The sequence below is a fragment of the Silurus meridionalis genome, chromosome 26 (assembly GCF_014805685.1).
Source record: "Silurus meridionalis isolate SWU-2019-XX chromosome 26, ASM1480568v1, whole genome shotgun sequence".
Taxonomy (NCBI): domain Eukaryota; kingdom Metazoa; phylum Chordata; class Actinopteri; order Siluriformes; family Siluridae; genus Silurus; species Silurus meridionalis.
In genome coordinates this window covers 7524452-7539368 of record NC_060909.1, presented here as the reverse complement: position 1 = coordinate 7539368, position 14917 = coordinate 7524452, and the positions used below count along the sequence as shown (strand labels likewise).

General features: G+C 38.7%; 1 protein-coding gene across 1 annotated transcript in view; it reads right to left on the bottom strand.

The window, feature by feature from the left end:
- Positions 1–14917, bottom strand: part of kif18a (kinesin family member 18A) — a 31177-nt gene that overhangs the window by 11517 nt on the left and 4743 nt on the right. Inside the window, exons 3-11 of the mRNA XM_046840986.1 lie at positions 14204–14361; positions 13697–13801; positions 11907–12017; positions 10416–10613; positions 6363–6539; positions 4374–4448; positions 4068–4168; positions 1341–1503; positions 859–1023 (exon numbers count right to left, since the gene is read on the bottom strand). Coding sequence (XP_046696942.1) covers positions 859–1023; positions 1341–1503; positions 4068–4168; positions 4374–4448; positions 6363–6539; positions 10416–10613; positions 11907–12017; positions 13697–13801; positions 14204–14361 — 1253 coding nt within the window. The remainder of the gene's footprint in view (positions 1–858; positions 1024–1340; positions 1504–4067; positions 4169–4373; positions 4449–6362; positions 6540–10415; positions 10614–11906; positions 12018–13696; positions 13802–14203; positions 14362–14917) is intronic.

The following is a 14917-nucleotide window of genomic DNA, read 5'->3' as shown; positions in this document are numbered from 1 at the left end:
AAAAAAAATAATAATAATGATAAAAAAAATAAATAAATAGTGAGCTCATAAAAAGAAGAGTAGACAAATACTAATATCTAATATAGGCCAATTATCTAACTTTGGCCAAGCCCATGGCATTGTAGACTTTACAAAATGAATAAAATGGACTCAACAACAGGTAAAAATAAATAAAAAAAAGTGCACAGTCCCCCAAGCACTCATGGTAGGTGAAGGGAAAAACAAATAGCCATGTAAGTAAAGTGGGGGTAGTGCACTGACATGGGCAGCTCAGACAAGAACAATGAGACAGCAGGAGGAAATTTCTAGGCCTAAAAGGGATCAAAACTGTAACGATCCCTCATCTATACCGAGAAACCGGTCGAGAGAAAAGCTGGCACAAAAACAATAGCGGCATGTCTCAGCTCCGCTGATGTGTTTCAGTGCGGCTTTTGTTTTTCACTTGCTCTCTGAGAACGCGCTTTCTGCGGAATTTGTTACTCTCCTCTGACGCAGAAACGGAAACACAAGCGGATCACAGGACATTGGGACTGGAGGGTGCATCGCTACGATGCTTTGCTTCTAGGAAAAGAAGAGAAAAAGAGCGACAGATAGCAAGAAAAAAAAAAAAAAAGAGTGAGAAACTGAAATGATTCAGGAAGCGGTTGAGAAAGAGAAAGCGGCATAGGGAGCATCGATCTCAGTTTTTCTGAGTTAACTTTTGGTTTCTATTCAAGTGTTTCCCCAAACAAAACCCTCTTTGCTGTTTCTGCACAAGGATGCAGATCCATTCATCCACAGAGAAAAAATACAAGCAGATAAGCTAAGGTAGTGGTGGGGGGACACACAATTATCATTATCTCTGTGTAAGGAACTAACCTCTGGAGTGTGTCCATCATGCCCAAGTAGCTTCATCTCATTTTCAAGGCGGTGAAGCCAACCTTCATTCTCCTCGAAGTGCTTTCCGCTTTCCTGCAAACGCCTCTGTAGGTGCTGCCGTTGAGACTGCAAAGCCGCCAGCTTACGCTCGAACTTACAGGTGGCCTAACACACACACACACACACAATGTAAAATTCTCACAAAAAGAATGCAGACTTTTCAGTCCCAGAACGGACTTGACATCAGTTGATGATAAAAGACTTCATAACCCGACTTCATTCAAAAACTTGTACAACTTCACTCCAGCCCTAAAAAAAAAAAAAAAAAAAAAAGAAAAAAAAAAAAAGAAGAAACATGCCACACAGACAATAGCTTTTGAACTAATCGTTTAAGAGGCCGTGATAAAATGTAAAAGCACAACACGACCTCGGACGACCTCATTTTGTGCTCAGCAGCGTGTGTAAAAGGGTGAAACTGGTACCTTCTCTGCTTTGTCATCTGGGAAGAATAGCAGGCCCTGCTGGTGCCACTCCTCCCTGTGACTGAGCCTCAGACAGTTTTCCTTCAACTGCTTCTCGATTTCCAAATGCTCCTTACGTAGCGACAGCCGCGCGGCAAACACGCTGCGCAGAGATTCGGACATTCTGCAGCACACAAGAGCGCACACAAACACTATTTCACAAGGTTCCTATGTAAAAGAAAAAAGCCTAGTGCTACAATGTATATTTGTATAATTTGTTCTAATTACTAGTTGGATGTTTACGTGACACTAAAAGATAATGTGGTTATATAAACACTTACAAAATACCACACAATGTCGGTATTGTTGAAAATCCAAAAATTGCAGCCCAAAGCAACGTACACAAAGCAAAGAAATCTAAAACCTCTGTTGTCCTTGAAAATGGTGCGAGTACAATAGAGCTAGTTTATTTGGAGTCAACAGCTACTCCCACATGAAGAGGGTGTGGAGGCCTGTGTAAACTGCTAACATAGACAAACAGCGTCTGCAGAAGGGCAGTCACATGTACATTCAGATTTAAACCAGTAATAAGGTTGAACAAATCATAAGCTCTGGCGTCTTGGAGAAGCAGATTTACCTGGATCAGGTAGGTTTAAACGACCAGAAAATAAAAAGCACTCTCCTTATTGACTTTCTCAAAACACACATTTTTTAAGGTTTGTTTTATCTAAACAAGCTTTATGGTGCTGTAACACAGCTCAGTGCTGCTCATTCCCACCACCTGCTGCACTACACACATTGGATTTGTTTGACGGAAGATAGTTCTCATCTACCATAGCATGCACAGATGCTTCAATCAGGAATACCAGAATACTCAGATGCAAAAAAGCCCCAAGATAGAATAGAATGCTAAACTGATATCACATATAGCAGCGGCCCCCAACCTATTTTGCGCCACGGACAGGTTTGATGTCTGACAATATTTTCACGGCCCGGCGGATGTGGCGGATAAATACAACAAAATAAAATGATACGACCGGCATAAAAAATTTTTTCCCCTATATATAATAATAAACGTGAATCCACTGTGTTAATATTTGTTTATTTTGCTCGCTGGGGGTTTCAATTTAGCGGTAATGTATTATGTGTTAGCGGCCGGAGCAGCCCCTTTTAAGAAGGTAGCGGATGGAGGTAAGACATGTGACCGAGGCATCATGACCTGCATCAAGAGCGAGTCATAAACAGATGTGGTGGAAAGAATCCGGTAATTTTCCAAAATAAAACATCGTTTAGAATCAGATAATAAATAAAACGGAAATAATGTAAGGTATGTATTCTTTCTGTGCGGCCCGGCCCAGTACCAATTGACCCACGGACCGGTGCCGGTCCGCGGCCTGGGGACCACGGACATATAGGATCTAAACAATATTGTACTGTAGCATATCCAAGTTTTTATCAGATGCATTATTCTGGGTTTAAATTATTATATTTTTCCATAACATTAATTACCACTATCTAGCCGAGTTAAATAGGTTTCTGAATTGAAAAACACAACGATGGCGAATATATGTATGATTTGTTTGACAGCATCATGATGAACACTTTATAAACACAGCCAAAATGTCACATACCGATGGGTTTTATGTTGCTAAACATGGACAAGCCCACAGAAATGGTTGCTGTTTTTCCCCCCCCATTGTTTTGGCCAATTGATTGGGGTTTTTGTGCTGGACAATTTCTCAAGCATTCTGCTGTCAGTCCTTGACAAAAAAAAAAGAAGCCTTTAATAACAGGAATGCAGGGGAAAAACAGCCGGAAGCATCCGGGCCAAAGAAATTTGCATCATGGACTATGTTTGGTGTTTCCGGTGGGCGGAGCCATTTAGTAGCTCCTCGATCCAAGTTTTCAGCTACAGTTGGAACTCCGAGTTCATTCACTAGGTTCAGCGAATGCTCAAGTGCCCTCCTCCTATCCGCAAAACGTATACACAACCCACACAGTCACTGCAGGAAGGTATTGCTGCGTAGGTGGGAGTTGAGAGTGTGAGGAAAAATGCTTTAAATGCAATAGAAAAGAGAGAGAAAGAGCAAGAAAGGTCAGAGTGACGTAGGTGCAGTGGTGCCACCGGCGGCTTTCTGTGTTTGGAGCATATTTAATGCAGGCAGGAGTGTGCCGCCGTTCCTCCCTTCTGAACCCCTCCCCTCCCTCCCTCCCTTCCAGTTGTGAATTCTAACGCTGGTGAATGAAATTGCGTAGGTGTAAGACTCATTCATTCCTCCCTCGCCGCCTACTCTCACCCCTCCCCTCCCCCGGCTTTTTCCCCTCCTCTCTTTCTAGCTCTGTCTCACGGATGGCGCTGCAGCCCTGGCTGACAATCGCCTCACGATCAAGGTGGATAGGGAGATGTAACCGGAGAGAAATGAGCATTGTGATAAAATTCCCATCTTTGAATAAGCATCGGGAGAGAGACGATTAAACATGAAGGGCTTAATTCCAGGCTGAGTGGGTCTGATGAAAAATGTAGGGAAACCGAGACGTCCACCTGCAATGACCTCAAGTCTTGTACTGTGTAGTCGAACTCATCAATTATTGATGCGCATTAAAAGTTTTAAAGGACGGCGTTGAGAAGAAGCTACATGTTACACACACACACAAAAAAATAAACAAACAAACTGGATTCAGCTATATGGTGCTATGCTCAGTATGTCTTGCGTAACGACATGGATATAAGCAAGCTATATGGCTTACTTTTCAAATTCAGCTCTTTTCTGGCTGGAGATTGGATTGAAGACAGAAGCCTCCATCTTTTGTTCCTCATACTCTCTCAGTTTCTGTTTCAGCAGCATAATCTGCAAACACAAACACACTTGTGAGTCTGGTCTCACCTCACCCATCTCTCCAGGCAAAACAAACAGACCATATTTACACATATAGGCAGTGAGAGCCATGATATACTTTTGCATTCTAGGTTCGTTTGGCAGCAGACACAATAAAGGGCAATTGTGAAATGTAGACATGACCAAACAATAATAATAATAATTATATAATATTTACCTCAGCTTTCTGTTTCTCGCATATGACTGCGTACTGTCCGACATGACTGTCCACACTCACAACATTGCTTTTCAGCTGCAGGAAACATGAGAAAGAAGTACTCAGTTCTGACATTTCAGATACATACTCACTTTTTTGGATACATGCACTTCCTTATTCACGCAATTATCCAATTAGTCGATCAAGTAGTAGTAGTAGTACAATGCATAAAATCAGCTCAATTAATCTCCAAACATTAGAATAGGAGAAAATGTGATTTATTTTTTTTTTTTTCTTGTGGCTTTGCTACTGTCATTCGGGCTTATTTTTTAAAAACCGCTACCCTCCTGGCATTCTCAAACACAATAGTGTCTACGGTTTGGCAAGTTAAGCCAAAAACATCCAGTGAGACGCAGTTCTGCGGGCGGAAACATCTCGTAGATAAGAGAGATCAGCGAAGGGCAGCATGGTTTGAGCCGACAATAAACCTACAACAATTCAAACAGCCACTGTGTACAAATGTGGTGAGCAGAAAAACACCCCAAAATCCACTATATCAGCAGCAATAGATACTGGGTTTCAATCCCGTCAGCCAAAATGATCATTGGCCATCGGAAAATACGAGTGATTCTTTTCTCTCTCGTTTCAGTGACCCGATGTGGTGTTGTGTTACTGAAGTGCATACTTCTCACATTTCGACATGCACGCTTTTAGATATTTATCATATCTGTCCTGGTAATGTTCCGTTTTTTTACCTCAAAGATTTGTCAAAAGTGAATTCTACGATGTATGAAGTAGTTAGGACGTATGCATTCACATATGTGGTGAATTAAAAACACCATAAACAGTCAATATGGTGGAGTTTTCGTGGAAATACTTGAGCTCGAAATATCTTTCTAGTTCTCTCTGTGTACTGTGACGCATAAGTAGTTTTATTATTCGCTCCAGGGGCAATTATTTGACCCATTATCCTGACAATTACAACTTTACACCCCTTTTCTCATTCAATATACTGTAATTACCAAGAGATTTATAGTAATAAGTAAGAATAAATAAATTAAAGTCAAGGGTTGGGAAAATAAGTTCATCCTTCATATGTAAATTAGTTTCATTTCCAGATATTCATTTAGCTCAGGTTCTTTTTTTTTTCTTCTTTTTTTCATCTGCACACATGAAGCTTGCTTCACTTGTACTAGGCATCGCTCTGGTTGACTGCTGTCTAAAACTTTTCCCAGAATTTTCCCAGTCCACACTGGCAGGTGACACCTCTAAGTACTAAAACTGGATGAAAGCGTGTACTGTCCAGACTTTTCATTGGTCCTGATGGAAAACAGAAGTAGCGACAAGGTATCTCACAAAAGTGAGTACACCCGCCACATTTCAGAGAGCATTTTAGTAGACCTTCAAGGGACAATACTACAGAAATGAAACTTGGACATATTTTAGAGTAGTCAATGTGCAGTTTGTAAAGCAGTACAGATTTACTGGTTACTTATAACTCAACATACAGCAATTAATGTCTTGCAACAAAAGTGAGTACACCCTAAGTGAGAGCAGTTGTGTGTCGTTTGTGCTCATGTTTTTTTTTCTCTGCGATGTCATTATGGAGACATGAACAATTTACCAGAGCTGCACAGGTTGTTGCTGGGATCCTCTTCCCAGCAACAACCTGTGCAGCTCTGAAAAATGTTATGCCCAGGAGGATTAAGGCAGTGCTAGATAACCATGGTGCACTTTGTTAGTGAGTACCCCCTAAATTAATCGTCATGGATTTATTGCTGCTTTATATCTAATTTGAATATAATTAAAAACATGTTACTGAAATTGTGGCTCTGTGTTGCTATGGATGTTCAACATCAGTGGCTGACTGTTTATTACATTTCAGGTTTGTGCATCAAACCAGTTATAAATAACATGATTCATAAGCATTTTTTTATAAGCTGTGCTGTATACACACCTACACATGTAGCACTTATACAGTGCGTTTTTGTGTGTGTGAATTGATCTTACTGTGGACTTGATTTCCTTGGCCCGGTTGGCATACTTGAGTGTGTTGTGCGTGTCTTCATACGATAGCGACGAAGGGCTAACGTTTGCGATCATCACTGTCCTACAATTCCCGCCCAGAGAGTCCTTCAGCAACCGCGTCAGCTTACTGTCTCTGTAAGGGATGTGAGTCTTCTTACTCTAAACCAGAAAAACAAGTAAGCAATCAATTAATCCACCAGCAATTTTTCATTTACAAGATATGGCTCAATGGACACATTTGTGGATTAAAAGAGCATGATTTTACTATTAAAGCAGGGCTCCGATTCTGACTGAGACAGGAGGCTTGACATGCCCGTTAAAAGTGCACTGCGCACTGGGCTATTGATTTGCACTGGATAGCACTGGATTGTAATACACGATTAGAAATGAGGTTCATGTCTTCCTTTTCTCTGTGCATCTACACACAAGTGAGTCACGTTTCACAGTGGCTGACCCAAGGCGATCTCAGGTTCTAAAATGCCAAGCGAAATCCCACAGCTCAGTTGAAAACTCAACAAGCATGGAGTTTTATGACTGAATGATTGCATGGCTGGGTGTGTTAAAGAAGCAGTCAGCCCTGCACACATATGGCAGGGTTTGCAGGTGATTCCAGTTCACAGGGAGCTGATTCGAAACAACTACACGCTGCATCTTGGACTGCTGTGTGTGTTGATGAGTGTGTAATAAGTGTATAGAATCAGAATGGTCTAAGAGAGAACGAATATGGTTTGATCCAATTTCTTCTAAATTCATTGTAGTTAGAAAAGCACCAGGCTTCGATTAAAACAAACACATTAAGCTCTCAAAATGTATGCAGGCCAAAAAAAAAAACCTGTAAACTCATTTCCATAGATCACCTCAGTACAGATTTATTTCAAAAGGGTGTACAATAATATTTGTCATTTTATTCAAGAGCTTTGTAATCGTTAACTTTCCACTATATTTGAACTTTTTTGTTAGATTTTTTTAATCCACCAGCATAGAAAATCGGAATCTCAGTCCCTAATCCATTCCACAATCCCTAATTTTCTTTCTTTAAACAAACATGCACTTATGATGAACTGATCCCCTCATTGCATATTAAATCTTTCAACCTGATGCGCTTGTATATTTAAACCCTGAAGTGCAGCATGTTTTGACACTCCTAAGAGTCTATAGGGAGCAGGCGATGTTTGGCTTTGTGGTGTGTGTTCGGTGTGTACGAGTGGCCTGTCTGAGGCATGGGTAAGACGAGACGTCTGTGTGACAGGTTAATGTATGCAGATGGCATGAAAACAATACCCACAAACCCACACTGCACTGAGGCCCAGAGACAGGGACAAAACCTGCTCACCTTACTCCCCTGTGCTAATACCTCGGACACGCACTGTACAGTTCTGCTTTAATTGCAGCATACTACAACGGATCATTGAGCAGATATTGATAGAGATATTGTAACGAGGGAAAAATGCTGCCCTAGTAACAGTGCATATAACGACATGCATATAGTAAACATATAGACTTAAACAAAAACTAGACCAGTGTTCCAAAAAACTATTCCCAGCATATTAACATATTATAAAACCGATGAATGTAAAAAAAAATATATATAATTATTTACAGTTGTGAGTTGAGCTTACTAATGTAGGTTTTCTACAGATTGTTCTTGTTACTTGTAAAGCCATCCTTGGTCTTCTTGGGAAAGGCAATATATCATAAACAAACTGTGGACAAAAACAAACACCTTGGATGCAAAAATAAACAAATAAATAAAAAAAAATAAAAAAAAGAGGCAAAGCACTACCAAGAACCACAACAACAAAAAAACTTACACAGGGGCTAAGATTATCAGACAACCTTACAAGGCTCTGTGCTGTTCAGACAAATAAACAAAGCGAACAAACATGAGAAAATGACTTAGACATCGGTTCGGGAAAGCAAATTCAAAACTTTCCTAAAGTCCTTCAACCCGGTCGTGCAGACGTACAAAATCATTTTCCAAGCACAGGCACATGTCGACGAGTTTACCTGCTGCTAAAACACTTAACCCCACCCCGGGGTGAAATCCCGCCTCCACTATTCAACAGTTTAAATTAGACCTGACCAAAGTCTGGTTCTGATTATCACTATGTAATGAAGGGATCTCCTGCTCCACCCATCCACAAGCCTTGTTATACGCTCCCTTATTAAAAACAAAAAAAAAAAATAAAAACACAGGGAGGTGGTAGCTTAGTTGTATGTAATGCTGTAGAGTCGTTCTGGATAACTGTGTCTGCCAAATGCCATAAGTGTAAAAAGACACAATCAACATGGCTGGTTTTTAAAGATCAGAGGTCGCCAGGTCTACATTTGATTTATCTTAATCTGCCAGTATTCCGCATATTGTTTTAATAATTTGGTTTGGCATGTTATTATTTTAGCACATGCCTATTGACGATACGAATGGCTAAATGGATCTTGTTAAGCCCGAATAAAACAATTATCCGCATAACGAGATTGAGAAAAGGGCAAAAGAAAAACCTGTGTACACACTGGCTGAGCCGTGGCAAGTCCTCGAAAACAAACAGAAACGCAGTTTATCACAGTTAATGACATGAAACACTTACAGGCAGATTTAACAGCATTTTGTGAGACTACAATCTATAGCAGTCACGCACTAATGGGATCGGGTATAAATTACTCTCCATCCCTTTCGGCACGGGAAAATCCGGATACGGCTGAACACAAGAGTGTGTGGCGGCGGCGTTCTGGAGCCAAAAGCAGTGTGCAGACAGGGATCCCACACACACACACACACACGTATGCAAAGACACACACACACACATATACACACAAACAGAGGCCCCTAAGGAGAGGGATTAGTGTAGACAATAGAGGCAAGGCTAAAAGAACTATAGCTCTCCCAGTGCAGATAGCATCAGTTCAGACCGAAAGGAGAAGTGGAGAGTCGGAGACTGATATCCTGGGAGCGGATGCCAGGAAGAGCGTGCCACAACTTTTCCCTACAATTCAAAAGCCCTGTTTTAAAATCAAGAGTTTCTGTCCCTATTTTGGAAAAACAGAACGGCAATAAATCCGAATAACATTCAGAGCACAACAGTCTCCTAATGACAAATACCAACAAATTGGCTCAATGTCAAAATGCTTTGAAAATGTTCTACATACATTAACAACAATAATGTGATGCTTAGGAAAACTACAGGGTGTCTAGTAAAGCAGGAACCGGTAATATGTTTTGAACAAATTTTGGTAAAACCTGACAAACATAATAGTGTACATGTGACTATATATACAGGGTTTCTGCAGGTTTCACCAAGTCAAATTAAGACTTTTAAAGAGCGTTAAGAATGAGATTTAAGACATATATCACGACGAGAAAAACACACACAAATACGTTGCTAGCAACTGGCCTCAACCAAGTGCTAAATTAATATTTCTTTTCAAGCCAAGCATCACTAAACTTGCACTTTGTCATAGCCGAAAGAAACAAACATTTTTATGGCTGTTGTACAATCCAAGAGAGATTACAATAACAGAAAGCTGATTGGCTGTTTCACGTTGGTCTCATTTGTAGTCACAAGACAGGGAATTATATTTGGACTAGCGAAAGAAACCACCACCCAGAAAAAATAAAAATAAAATAAATAAAAACATTTGAAAGTGCTGCTGGAGCAGTTCAATAAGCATTAGAGGTAGCGTTACAAAGACATCAGAAAATTAAGACCTGTTAAAAATTATTAAAGACCTACAACAGCAAATTTAAGACTTTTTAAGGACAAAAAAATAGATTTTTTTGATTTTAGACATTTTACCAAGAAAACCCCCACAGATATAAGATGTATATAAGAGAGTGTATATAATACATAATGTCAGCAATTCTTTTCATAAAAAGTTATTAATCTGTAGAAGAATACAGAACAGCAATTCTGAGGGTTCAAATATTCAGTCTTGGAAGTTATTAACAATTGTGATGATTTCATTTGATCAGCCATATTGGAAACAAGAATAGCGAAATTTAGCAAATTTGGCTTTTCTGCCCTTGTAGGTGAAAGTTACCTTCGGATCAGCGAGTGTGTTGATGACATTGGACAGGGCGAGAAGAGAGCGGTTGATGTTGGCTCCTTCTCGGAGACGTGCACCTTTAGTGTTGGTGGCGCTGGCTCGCTCTGAACCGGCTAGGTCAATCAAGCTCATCTTGGCCACACGCACATTTGGATTGAGACAGGCTGTCTTATCCTGCTGCCTCAGGTAGATCTGCCCAGAAGACAAGCGAAGCAAAGTAATGTGACATGTATAACACATCTTAAGGTTTATTTGTTTGGTAAAAACTAGAAACAAAAGTCGTGCTTAAAGTCTCAAACTACTGACCAATCGGATTCGAGTGTTCAACAGCACTGTTGAGTTCGCCAATCTGATTGGTCAGGAAATACTCATTTACATTATGCAACAGTACAAGAAAGACAGTAATGCTGTAATCCTATTAAAAGTGCTTATTGTGATACATTTCTGTAGCCAATGCTCAACAATTATATTCCCATTCGACCAATCCACATAATACAGACTAGTGATGGAGAAGCATGCACGCGCGCGCACACACACACACACACACACACACACACACACACACACATATATATATATATATATATATAACCTATACATATTTTTTACAATTTTGTCGTATGGATTTAGTAATTGTAAAGTCGAACCGGGACTACCTCTATATAAATATAAATAACATTTTTAACTTTTTCTTCTTAAAATGGCTGTGAATGGCTCTAATTTCTTTTTTAAATAAACTAAATTTATTCCTAAAGGCAGTCATAGACTGATGACAGCATGTAATAAGTGTAGTAACAGTTACAGTGTAATAAACTGTTGCTTGTTTTGTAATTTTATGGAATGATATAAACAGTAAAATATCCCAGTGCTGTTAAACTAAATATCTAGATCCTTTAAATTGCTGCACGTTAAATCAAATGATTGAACTTGGTTTAACAGTTATATAATGATTTATAAGCATAAAACATTAAATACAAATAATAATTGATAAATTAGTCCCATAATAAATTAAAACTGCAATAGTCAGCATTCGGTCGCTGATTATTTCGCCCTTTTATGTTTTATTTCATACAAAAATAACTTCATCTTTAATATGGTTATAGAAAGGATTAGTATTAGTACAGACTTAATGCCACGTCATCTTCATGGCAAAAACTAAAGTTACAAACATACGTTGTGTAATTGAAATAAAAAACAAATAAATTGAAATCAGAAAACAGAAAGACAACTACAGCAGTCGTGCTTATAAACACCTTTCACACGTGCACATGATAAACATTTTGATATGAAAAGGAAATCTATTTTTAGTTTATTTTTAATACAGCAGAAGAAGAACGGTGCATGAGAAGACATTTGTGGGGGAAAAAAATGGAACAAAAGTGGAAAAAAGGTGTAGAACTCGCCATAAAACCTTTTCTGTTCCATTATGAGTGTGCATTTAAAGAGTGTGTTTTGTCTGGCGCTCTGGTTAGATGCCTATTTTACCTGAAATACTGCATGAGATCGGGAGGATGAGGCGTTCACGTCAGTGGGGTGCTGCGTTCTATTTCTGTTACCGTAATCCAGAGCTTCAAGGATGTGCTCAGCGGATTTGGGCTACAAAGCAGAGAGATCAACACAAAAACACACACACACACACACACACACACACACACACACACTCTGTGGTTAAGTCAATCAAGGTGAGAGATGGTAAATGGGCACAAGTACACACATCGCACACAGGAATACCAACGTCAGTTGGATAAAAAAAAAGTTAATTGACCAAATCCCCCCCCCTTCCCCAACCATGAGCGTAAACCCACCTGAGCGCTACACAATTAAAAGTCCCATATTGATCAAAACGTCTACAGACCAAAGCGTAATTTCCCTCCTGTGCCCACTGTACTGCACTCCAAAATGACATTTCTCACATTTTAATAACGGAGACTTTTCTTTGCAGGGCTTGTTTTAAGAGTGGAGGTTCATGGGAGTAAGACTGGGAGATTATCAAGGGTTCCGAAAATGAGAGTCGGAGATTAGCAAAGATTCAGAAACCGAGAGCGGGAGATTAGTCAAAAGGTTGTGTAGTCTCTCTTGTTTAAATTCACTGATTGTTATTGCGGTGACGAGTGAAACAGTCTCATAAGCAAGAGGATGAACAATATACAAGTGATACATCCACATACACCTAATTAAGTGAGTAATTATGATAAGACAAGTAATGAAGAAAGAATGGGGGGATCGTTCTGCTATATCACCCATAAAAAAACCACACAAACCATTTAAATCAACACAGAACTCATTAACATTCATGACTCATGATCATTATTCAAACACTATGTGCAAACTTAGCCTTTCCTCCTGAACCACACAGCTTATGTCTCATATCTGCGCATCACGAATAATATTTAATTAACGCAAACATGAACAAACATTTGTTGAGGGACTCATATGAGGTTTAATCAGATATCTGCAGAAAGGGTTTAACTGGCCAGAACCTGCTGCTAATCCACAGCTAATCACAACATCAACATTTCTGATTATAGCAGACATTTTTAGTCATTCAACAACATTCAATAAAAAAGTATGATGTACAATTCATAAAAATAAAAAAAAGAATAAACTGTTTAAATTGGCTAAAGTGTTTTGCTCCCTACTTATTCATGCTAATAATAATAGTATCTAATATATAAATGTATTATCCATCCATCCATCCATCCATCCCTCCCATCCCATCCTTCTGTGATATCTGGTTTCACAAAGTCAACTTTAAAACTTAAGACCTTTTATAGCGCATTAAGAATGAATTTTAAGACCTAAATCATGACATCAAAAACACACAAACGTTGTTAGGAACTGGTCTTAAACGAACCCTAAATTATTTTTTATTTAGTTTTCAATTTTAGACTTTAAGCTTTTCCTTTTTTTTCCTTGAAAATAATCAAGACAATGCCAGGCAATGCCGCTAGCATTAGCCGCTAACCAGAAAGTGCTAGCGTTAGGGTTTCAAGATTTTTCATTTCACTGCATGTTGTATCCTGCATAAAACTATGTTTGTGACAAATAAAAAAATCTTACATTTTGATTTCATTACAGATATTTTCCATTCCATTATATATTTTATATATTTTATATATATATATATATATATATATATATATATATATATATATATATATATATATATATATATATATAAACATATATACACTCAAAAAAACCACAGACTTCAAGCTTAATGTTCACCACTGAACTATTGAATCCAGGTTTTTGATCTGTAATCTCACACATACCTGGTGTAGAGACAAGCCTTGGACCACCACTCCTTTTGTACCGTCTTCTCGCACAGCCAGAGGAGGTGAGTTCACCAGGAGGTCCCGAATCTGCTCATTATAAACCTGTTGATTAAGCAACAGTGGTTCATAATGAATAATGCTACATTAATGGAAAGCATGTTTATTAAAACCCTGCCAGAGACCGAGGAAGATTGGATTTGTGTAAAGTCCAGGACATTCAACAAATCTTACAGTCTATTCATTAATATGCTGCATGTACACAATACATGTAATACACAATATGTAGTGAAAGTTCAATATTAAATTAATCAGTGACAATTACAAAAAAAATAAATAACAATAAAAAAACAGGATGTAAAATCAGTAAGACCGTTGTAAATTTTAAATGTTACTTACACCAAATGCAGCATCACCCCTGCTAATGATAATAATGGCAATAATAAGACAACAACAAAAAGTACACAAACACGCATTAGTGTGCATTTCAGAAAATCTCTTCATTACCTCTAGATAGGAGAAAGCCATGTCAAAGACTTTCTCCTCCTTAATGAGGTCCATTCTGTTGAATAGCTCTTTCATGGTGAGGTACATTACACCAGGGTCTTCACTGTTGCCCAACATAGTGTGAGTTTTCCCAGCTCCTGTAGCTCCATAAGCAAACACTACGCAAACACACACAATTGTTTTAATGAAATAATTACATTCAATGTAATTCAATTTAAATCCATACCTGCACATGGTAGAAATGTTCCGCATTTAAAATAACAATAAATGTACACTGATGTGAAGAAAACCTTCATGAACTGCTTGCTTAAAAAAAACCCACACAAACCCCAAATACTATTCATAAAGCTAATCTTTCAATCGGTGCCTAAGTATGAATAAAACCATTACCCCCGTCTAATCAGCACACTACTACATCTAAAAAACTGATCCTACTACTTATACGATTCCTCTGATGAAATATTGCACGCAAGTTTTCTCACTACAATCAAAAACTGAACAGAAAAGCACAAAATACACTATATTGCCAAAAGTTTGTGGGCACCTGGTCATAAGTATGTTATGTGCATTCCACATTTAGTCCAAATTTGCTCTTATAATTTCCTCCACTCTTCTGGGAAGATGTTCCACTACATTTTGGAGTGTGCTAGTGGACATTTGTGTTCTTTAGCCACAACTGTGTTAAAATCAGGTATTGATGTAGGTGAGGTGAGG